Source organism: Meleagris gallopavo, chromosome 5, assembly GCF_000146605.3.
Source record: "Meleagris gallopavo isolate NT-WF06-2002-E0010 breed Aviagen turkey brand Nicholas breeding stock chromosome 5, Turkey_5.1, whole genome shotgun sequence".
NCBI classification, from domain to species: domain Eukaryota; kingdom Metazoa; phylum Chordata; class Aves; order Galliformes; family Phasianidae; genus Meleagris; species Meleagris gallopavo.
The window spans coordinates 998995-1009493 of record NC_015015.2 but is presented as its reverse complement, the minus strand read 5'-3'; the positions used below and the strand labels follow the sequence as shown (position 1 = coordinate 1009493).

Sequence of the window (10499 nt, the reverse complement as noted above, 5' to 3'; positions counted from 1 at the left end):
GCTGCCTCGCTTCTGTATTCCTTCTCTCCCTTCGCTCTGCCGTTCCCGTGAATCAAGCTGAAAACGTTTCTTCTTTTGCCTTCATCACAATTCCTTCTATTTCCCAGGCCGCCGTTAAACCAGCTCTCCAAAACTTCTCTGCTCGGGACAACTTTGCTCAGTCTTGCTCTTACTTCCATGCATAGGTTGCCTTAATTTACTGCTTCTCTGTCTTTTATGTCTGCGAGAAGGCACGTTGCTAATTAGAACAAAGTTTCACAGTAGTTACAGAAAGATCTTTGCAATCAATAAGCAGAGAATAGTTGAAAAAAATAGTCAAGTTCTTTGCTATGAGAGCGGTGAGGTGCTGGAACAGCTGCCCAGAGAGGCTGTGGATGCCCCGTCCATCCCTGGAGGTGTTCAAGGCCAGCTTGGATGGGCAGCCTGGGCTGCTGTGAAATGTGGAGGTTGGTGGCCCTGCGTGTGGCAGGGGGTTGGAGCTTTGTGATCCTTCAGGTCCCTTCCATCCTGGGCCATTCTGTGAAAATGTCAGTACGTTCCCACTAAGATGAGCTGTGCCCTTCCACAGGGAGCCGTACTGAATCATGGTGTGTCTGTCTGATGCCACCATCATGGTGCTGTTGGCTCAGCACGACCTCCTGCTCCTTGTGCAAGCTGTCAGCTATTGACCTGCATCTCAGTAAGCGAAGCCATGGAGCACAAATGACCAGTTTAATCCAGACTGTTTGAAAAGCGAGCAGAAGAAATCATCTCAGCATGCACGTTCGTGACTTACATAAAGTGTGTCACTAAACAAGGGCATGGGTTACTTAAATTAGGCCTTCATTTTTTCAGCTGGGAGTGTGAACCATGTGCAGACGGTGAATGTTCACAGGGCTCACCCCAGCCTAGTGTCAATCTGCTGGAAAGCCATAGGAGGAACTGCAGGGGTCCACAAAACCCAATGCTTTTGTCCTCGTGGCCTCTGCTAAGCATCAGATACGTGCTTGTATTGTAGTTGTTTTCCTATTCTAAGTCCATCGTAGCCTCTCCCCAGGTCCTGTGAGCAGGGCCCCCAAAGTCAGTAGACACACAAGCCATCCAAGATAGTTTGTTCAGTAACTTTGAGAGTGCAGGTTCCATTTTGATTATTCGTAGCGATATTGAATAATAAAATAGAGAAATGGTAAAATAATCTTCAAAATGCAAGAAAGCCTCAGCCAGTAGGACAGCTTTCTGCATTTTGGGCATTATATTTTAGTGGAAAATCAGGACCAGGTAAAGATAATGAAGTTGGACTGACATCCAGTTTGTTTTTCTGCCCACCCTTACCGAATACTGCTCTCTTTTTACAGGAAGATCGTGGATAGAATAGATGAAAACAAAGATGGCTATCTCACAACAGAGGAGCTGAAAAACTGGATTAAGCGGGTACAGAAACGCTACATCTATGAAAACGTCGCTAAGGTTTGGAAAGACTATGATACAAACAAGGACAATAAAATCACCTGGGAAGAGTACAAACAAGCTACCTATGGTTATTATCTAGGTGAGACATCATCAGATGATATGCTCAATGACAGCTGAGGTTATGAGGCACCTTGTAGCCATGCTGACTTTGGTATCACAGTCAGGGCTTTGGGAAATTGCCTGACGATGCTCAGAGGTTGAAAGCACTTCTTGTGTCTTTATTGTGGCCATTTCCACGTGGGTCACCACCACATAGAAAGTTTTGTAGAGGGCTTGATTGAGTGTACTGACAAAGCTGAATTCAAGTCTCCTGACTCCAATTAGAAGTGTATTATTTTTTAACATTAAAAATGCTTACATTCAAAAACACAATTAAGGAATGTTTGCTAATGGAATCTCACTTAAATTTTGAGAGTGTAAATGGTAAAAATTTTGGCTGGGTATAAGCTATAGCAAAAATATAAACAGTGCTGAGAGGACAGCAAGTGGATATTAATTGACCACGAATGCATTTATACTGGAAATGAGAAGGCAGTGTCTTAATGCCATATATGCAGTTTCTGGAGCAACAGTAAGCAATCATAAGTAGAAGGTTTGATTGCTTTTTCAAACCAAGGAGTTGTGTACATCATACTGATTCCTAAAAGGAATAAAACTTCTGCAAATGAAATCTACTCTGAATACTTCCTAAGCACAACTTATGAAAGCAGATTAAAAAAAATCTTCTACTAAGTATAATATACGATGCTGCAAAAGCAGGCTGGATGTGGCTCTGGGCAGCCTGGTCTAGTGGCTGGCAGCCCTTCCCGTGGCATGGGGTTGAAACTGATCATTGTGGTCCTTTTCAACCCAGGCCATTCTATGAAAAGCCTGGTTTCCAACAGGAAACTTACTTGGCCATTAACCTACACTATTAAGTCACCTATAAAATCAGAGTTTGACCCTACAGTTCCTTAGGAAAGAGAAATTCCAGTTTAACACAGCAGCTGTTCTAGCAATAAGCCTTTGTTTTTCTAGACTCAGTGTATATATCAGTAAATAAGGAGAACTGGTTGTTCCTTGTGAAATGCACTCTCACGTGATTTTGTGATCGTTTTGATTAATTGGCAGAAAATCCAGAGGAATTCCAAGATGCAACAGATCGGCACAGTTTTAAAAAAATGCTGCCCAGAGACGAAAGGCGATTCAAAACTGCAGACCTGGATGGAGACTCAGCTGCCACTCGTGAAGAATTCACTGCTTTCCTTCACCCAGAGGAATTTGAGCACATGAAAAACATCGTTGTCTTGGTAAGCAGTGCAAAACCAACGACACTATTTTTACTTCGCTTAATGGCCAACTGGGGAACAGAAAGGGATATGTAATTCTTGAAATTGACTTGATACAGAGCTTTCAGTACAAAGAAGACTAAACGAGAGCGCTTAGACTGCTCTTAAATCGAAACCATTTTGGTATGGGTGTATACCAAAATAGAGGAACAGGTATGCTGATGAGAGGCTGTCAAAAACCAAGTGTTTGATGCCGACTTGTAATTGCACTTAGCTTAAAACATAAGCGTGATGTCCGGGTCAGGGCTGGAGTGCAGAATGACTTGAGGAGGGGAATGGCCAGAATTCTGTTTTCTCTTGATTACTTCAGTGCAAAACTATTTTCCAGGAAACGTTAGAAGACATAGACAAAAATGAGGATGGCTTTGTGGATCAGGATGAGTACATTGGTAAGTCTTGAAGTTGGATTCTTACAAAATGTCTGTTTGTCCATCTTCTCTCAAAGCTGCAACAAAGAGGAATGTTTTTGTGCTTCCAAGTCACCTGTTTTTACTGAGTATTCTCCTAGTTTATTTAGGAGATAAACCCACGTACTTTTATAAGGTTTTTTTGCAGCAGTCTTTGTTTCTTCTAGAAATACGAGACTACGCATTAAGAACGAACTGTATAGAAGTAGAAGTGAGATTTAGGGTTCTCAAAAAATTGTGATGTGAAGAACAACCGTGCATTACTTAAGTGACAGAACAGAATTGGAAACATTAAATCAGTCACAGTTAATTTACACAAACTTAAGTCACTCTGTGCAGTTAGCTGCTGTCTTGTGCTGAGACATATGAAAACAAAATGGACTAGAGATCAGCTATGCATAATACATTTTACCCTTTTGAATAATTTTGCTGATTCCAAAAGCTAACCTCTCCCTCTGTACTCACTTTGATGGGTTTTAAATCAAGAAAGTAGTACCAGGAAAGCTATAAAGATCACTTCTCATGTAATCAGGAACAGTATACACATGTTAATTAATGGCAGGGGGTTTCTTTGCCTTGTAAATTATATTTAGCCTCAGAATGTGAGTGCTATTCATTTATGACTGAAATAACAGGGCAGCATAATTTCCACAGTAATTTCAGTTCATTCAGTGACATTACCTACATATAATTATAAGGTAATTGTCAACATTTGTTACCATTGCAAATGCTGTTTTTTCTATCTTCTAGGATAGAAAGCATAGAATGTTCTAGTCACAATCACCCCACATTGGCAAGGATGATAAAAATCAAATTGACAGGACGTCAGATGCTTCAAATAAACAATATAATTTGCTCTTTAAAAATGCAAAAAAGAAAGTGTGTTGTCTGAAGTTTTCTTTATGAGTTGAGGAAAATTGCTTAAAATATTTCTACATCCCTTGTTCAGTTATAATTACATTTTGGTTTTGATCAGGCTGGGGTTTAAAAACAGCCAAATCACTTCTTTGATTAGGAACAATAAAAAAAGCCCACAAAACGCAGTCTTTGGATCAGGTATTTGATGGGAAAACGTGCTGAAGGTTGCAGAGCAATTCCTCCATCTTCTGTCCTTCCTTCTTGCCTGCTATTTTGACTTTTACAAAATTTGTTTTGTAGCAGCAAAATAGAATATCTCTAGTCACGTTAAGCACAGAGAACTAAATTCTCACCCTGCACGAGCAGGTACTGAGCATTTCAGAGATATTTTGAACAGTTCTACCAATAGAGAGGCCTCAGCCTAGTGTATATGCTTCCACTGTGGGGTAAGGGGAGACTATTCTTACATTTCAGATCAGCATTTACATCTGTAAATGCCAGGGAGCCTATGACCTTAAGACCAACCCTGTGGGATGCACTTTTTCCATACTGTATCCCTGAAAACCAAATGCACAAGTCATAGTAATATTATCTACAGAGCAAGCTTTAATAGAAAAACGAAAAGCTTGAGAAATAAGCACCCCAAATGAGCAGGAGCCAATTGATTGCCCACAGAGACCAGAAGGACAAAGCAAACACACTTATGCTTCCTGAAGGATTTTTGCAACTACTTGTGATTTGGAAGGCCTGTGCTGTAAAAGAACAGATGTGAATCAGTACTTGCTCTTAGTAATCACTGGTACTCTCCAAACCCTATTTATATAGATAGCAGCTGCCATTGTGGCATTTTCCTACCATGATGCATAGCAACAACAAGTAATGGAATATTGGTGGGAAGGTTCAATCTCTACTGCCGTACCACCAGCATCTGCCTCTGACATCATGGGCCAACATCATACAACAGGAGGCAGAGCAGCCCTTGTAAAATATATCATAAACATTTTAATTTTTAATATTTTCCTTAAAGCATTAAAAAGAAGGACAAAGACAAAAGAATGAGTGAGATATTTTACCTTGTTTTTGAGTTGGACGTGCCTGCCTTAACCACTCTGCGGGCTGGAGTCTGATTTTTATCCATGAAGACATTTGCTGGCAGGGACAAGCCCAGTGACTAAGCCCAGTCTGAGGTCTCTGAGTGCTATTTAGCAATAGTTTTCCTGAGAAACGCTGCAAATATCACTAGTTGGTGCATAATTTTCAAATTAAGTACGACTTGAGTGAGACTTTGATTTCCTTTCCAGCTGATATGTTTGCAAATGAAGAGGGAGGACCAGAGCCTGACTGGGTGACTACAGAGCGTGAGCAGTTTTCAGATTTCCGTGACCTCAACAAGGATGGAAAGATGGACAAAGAGGAGATTCAGCACTGGATTCTCCCACAGGACTACGATCACGCACTAGCTGAAGCCAGGCATTTAGTCTATGAGTCAGATGTCGATAAGGTACGTAGAGTTCTAACCTGTTTTAGGAGAAACTAATGTTAAGGGTTGGGGTTTTTTGTTTGGTTCTTGTTGGGTCGGTTCTTTTTAAACATAGAGTCAGTTAGCAAGAAGTGATTCCTGATAACTTTCATTATTAGTACTCTTTGCTTAAAGTTTTAGAGACATGCTACTGTCTTAATGTATTAGTGCAAATATCAGTTGGTAGGGTTGGTAAGGCTCCAGTTTCTGTAATCAGACACACATTTACTTTATTTAACATGAGAGACTAGTGGTTCTGTGGATCCCAGATGGTGATCATCTGAGCTGTAACACCAGCAAAGTTGGAGCCTGAAAAACCCAAATTCTTACACAGAGCAGCTTAAATTTCTAACATAAGCAACTGTCTTGAACCAAGTACACAGAGGATTTCTATTGTTACGAAGACAAAAACAAACCACGTGAAAAACTACGTACCAGGTAACTCAGAATGTTTAGTAGTGAGTTAATTACAAGTTAGTTTCAATTAGCAGTTTGACCCAACTGAAGCCAGAGGGACTTCAGTGGGGTCGAAAAGCTGCACTGTGACAGCTGCAATGACTCCTGAATCTCAAGATTGGTTTCTTTGAAGAAGTTTCTGTGTCCCTGGGCTCTTGTAAGTCTGTGCTGGTATCTTTTACTTAGCTTTGAAAATGTCCTTAAAGAGATTTTCTTTTCTTCCCACCAGGATCAAAAACTAACAAAAGAGGAGGTTTTAGACAACTGGAATATGTTTGTAGGAAGTCAAGCTACTAATTATGGGGAAGACCTCACAAGAAACCACGACGAACTATGATATAAGTATACCAAGCAGCATGCCACAGGCCTTTTCTCCATTTTATTGAACCTACCATGTCCATCCCCTTTTTTGGGGAGGATGGACAAGGGACATACTCAAAACTGAATGACTTGCATATATTTTTAACATGGCAGTTTATTACCTCAGAAACTACGTAGAAATAGTGTTTTTTTTTATTTTCTTCACAAGGTTAAATGCTATTATCTAATTATACGGTCCTGTTTTGGGGAAAAAATGGTAATGTGTCTTAGTAGGTTAGATCTGGGAAAGACACTTAAAACATAACTCCAAGGAGCTTCAGTAATAACATGTTTTCTTCAAATGTCCATTTTTATCGGAGTAAAATGCAGCTACAATTAGTAGGAAACCTACTTTTTCAGTAGTCTAAGTTGTTTAGTCATCGTTTCTAATAGTGTTTGAAATCATAGAATGACTTAAGTTGGAAGGGACCTTGGAGATCATCTAGCTCCAACTCTCTGCTGTGGGCTGATTGCCACCCACCAGATAAGGCTGCCCAGGGCCCTATCCAGGGTCATAGCTTTACAAGTGCAACGTGTGCAATTGGCCCTTCTCTCTAAGCCCCCCTGCAGTGCAGAAGCCCTGGCATTCCTCAGCAAGGGCTGTGGAGTTCAGACTGACAGCTGTTCCTTCTGCTGACAGAATAACGTACAGTGTTTGTGGGCTGTTAGTTGTGCTGTTTCCTGGAAGGAATTATGCCACATGGAGCGTAATTTATCTCACGCTTTTCGCGCTTTACCCAAGCCATACTCCTGTTCACACAGTGTGAATGGCAGCAGCTCCATGATGGAGAAAGAATGAGACATATCACCCCTCTGGGCCTTCATACGGGGCCAGATTCATGTGGCTGAAGTTCTAGTTTGCATGTACGTACGTATAAATCTGTGTTACTGAAGCAACTACATGGAGACAGCTTTCCTTCCAAAGAGAGGAGTAAGCTTTCCACACAGGTGCTTTCTTTTTTTACTGTATGATGTGAGCAGTAACGTGTATATTTTTATATACCTAACTCAGCTAAGTTTGGTCGGTTTTAAATACACTATTTTTAAAACAAGCACAATAAAAGCGTAACTTTTTGATACTATGAAGGTGCAATAACACTAATACAGACTAGCATAGAGAGAGGATGTGAAGCTTCTTATGCCAAGAGTTCAGCCTGAAGCACTGGCTGGTCATCTACAAACAGCAGCTGGATGTATGGCACCAACTGTTTCTTCTTTGCTTCTTTAAAAAAGCTAGAAATAAGTCAACTGTATATTTTTACTATTGCTAGAACCTGTTCTGAATGCTAAGGTTAGGTTACGTAAGAACAATGCTAAATAAGTGCTAAATAGTTTCAGTTCAAGATAGCTCTTTATTCCACACACTGGCAGGGATTACTTGCCTTTGCTAACTTTATTATTAAGCTTTTAGTTGCACCTACAACATTGCCAGCAAGGTCCCCTAGAAGTCCCTACCTCTTCTGCTAACATAGAGTAGGACAGATGTCATAAGACATAAATGGTTTTTGCTCTCCCAGTAATTCCATGTCAAAGTAATGCCTAAATGCCGTGTTACCTGAGAAGCAATAAAATTGTATCTTGGCACACACAAAAAATTATCTGTATGGTTTATTATTTGGATTTGGAAAGGTTTGCTGTATTGAATAGTCCTAACAATCTCTCTAACTTCTGTTTTCTAGCAACCCTTTCGTACTCAAGTTTGAGATTTTTATATTTAAGTACAGAGATTTTATATTTTAGTACAGAATTGCTGTGCTCTCTCTGCACCTGGATCATCTTCCGCTGTTTCAGGAAACAATACCTTAAAAGACCACAGTAAAAAAGCTTGTTTCCTGCTACTGAAACTGCAGCTCAGACTAGATAGGAAGCCAAGGGTTTTCAGTGGAGCCCAAGGGAAGGTTGTTTGGTAACTCTTGTTGAAATTCAGTGGGAGTTGGGTGCTGAGACACTAAGCATCGTTGCCTGCAGCTAAACATGACACTTCCAAATCCACTGTGTTCTGCCCCAACAAGAAAACTGCATCTGAGCTTTGACAAGCAATCACATTTTCTTCCACGTTACTCAATGAATTTGGAATAAAATTAGCATCAAAGGAGAGAGAGATTACATTCCTTTATTTGTTCTCAATTTCTATTAATGCTTGGTATACACTGGGTATTTTCCAGTATGAAACAATGTTCGTGTAAATAATAGCACTGAAATCAGAGGAGTTACTTGTGGAAATTTAGGCCAATTGTATTTTATAGGGCTTTTTTTTTTGTATGCTTTTTAAGAAGAGTGGTACTCAGAATATGCCCAGCTATGAATAAGGCAAACATGCCAGTTAAAATGAAATTCAAGCCAATCAAGTTATCAATCATTCTAAGTATAATGGAGTCGCATTAAGAGCATTTTCATAAAACAGAACACAAAAACATATTTTAGAGAACGTATCGTTGATGTGATTTCATTCTAAAGGCAACCTCCTTCCTGTAGCTCTTCGTAGTGTTTCACTTACCAACCTTCAGCAATGCGCAGTATATTTTGTGCACTAAATCTTCCTTTCAAGCTCAATGCACTGTGGAAGAGTAACTCCAAAAGAAACTAGAGCTTCTGGGTTTAAATTTAACACTATTTAAGGAAAGCAAACCTTTGCTAGGGGATATAACTGTTAACATTGTGATTTTTCAAGCCTAAGGTTTCTAATGGGGTTTGACTGTTCCAGAGATAAGATTTTTTTTCCTAGGTAACATATTTCAAGTCATATTATGAGCAAATGTTACAAAATTTTAGTGTAATGTGAAATACTGTAATGTCAGATAGCATTATTTATCTGCTTAATATGACTAAACCCATTAATTGCTGGGAGCCATGCTTCATCCCAGCAACATGAAAATTCATTTTGTGCCTATCTTGTCAGTTATTGCCGATTTTCTTAATGAATAGTGACGTAGTGAAAATCTGTGGGGAAATGTGTTTATATATTTCCAATTGCAGGTTCTGCGTGCTAACTTCCTGTTACACAGATCCTCCATTACCTAAATTTCATTATGCCTATGCCACAACTTATCAAAGGTGCATTTTTCCCCCTTACGTATCTGGAAAGCCATTATTATTGCACATGCAGTTTTAATTATTAGAATTTATGGAATGAACTAAGTGGCTAATGTGCATTGTCTTATATTTCCATTTAATGATTCAGTCGGGTTAAATCTGTCTCCCATCCTAATCAAGGTACTTTACATAACTCCCTGTGGAACGGAGAATGCAGCTCATCCTTATCCTATTACTTTTACACAAGTATCTTAAAATACAGAGCGATTTACTGTCGCAATACAGAAGTCAGTCTGGGTCCCAGTGAACTTAGCAGCAGAACCCCTTGACCCTGTGCAGAGGGACAAAGGCCTCGGCCACATAAAAACAAGCACAATCACAATGGGGTGGATGGTGGGACTTGAGGTTTCGAGAAATTTGATGACCATCAGCTCCCGATCCCCACATTACTACTGAACAATAATGCTAGGAGTTCAGATTGAGTCGTTCTCCTGTAAGGTATTCAGGGCACAAGCCTGTTTCAAGGAGGACAGTGTCTAATGGTCTGTTCAAATACATTTATCCCTTTTACTGAGTGATGATCTCTCTCCTAGACAGCTGATTACCATTAGCATATGTGACCGTTGGCACATGTAACTTGTTTTGCAGGGTGGCAGAAGAGGCCACATGAAACATTCCAAAGCCAAAGATTTTGCAAAGCCTGGCATGGTCCGTAGTCAAATTCTTGGAAATAATAAGCAGTACCTCTCTCTAATTTAGGATGCTATGTTCCATTTAATGTGCCCAGCAAGGAACACATAAACCAAAGTTATAACTTTCAAAGAAATAAAATTAGGCTTATATGTAATTTACAGGTACTAGTGAGGCCCTTCACATCCAAGCGCTATGTAGATTCCAAACCTGATGATTTTCAAAGCAGAAAAGAAAGAAAAGGTACCAGCTTTCCCATAGTGTGCAAGTATATAAGGACTTAAATGCACGTGACACAGCAAAGGCAGCTTCCCAGCTGCATCCTGTCTCTCCATAGGATGAGATAAAATTTCTTTCCCAGACAGGAGCAATTCTTCACTATGTCTGCCACAAGAGTAC

The 10499-nt window shown here is 40.0% G+C and overlaps 1 protein-coding gene across 1 annotated transcript in view; it reads left to right on the top strand.

The window, feature by feature from the left end:
* The window catches only part of RCN1 (reticulocalbin 1), an 11540-nt gene extending 3066 nt beyond the window's left edge, over nt 1-8474 (top strand). The window contains exons 2-6 of the mRNA XM_010710737.2: nt 1289-1528; nt 2560-2738; nt 3106-3166; nt 5344-5543; nt 6247-8474. Coding sequence (XP_010709039.1) covers nt 1289-1528; nt 2560-2738; nt 3106-3166; nt 5344-5543; nt 6247-6354 — 788 coding nt within the window. The 3' untranslated portion in view covers nt 6355-8474. The remainder of the gene's footprint in view (nt 1-1288; nt 1529-2559; nt 2739-3105; nt 3167-5343; nt 5544-6246) is intronic.
* The last annotated feature ends 2025 nt before the right edge of the window (nt 8475-10499 follow it).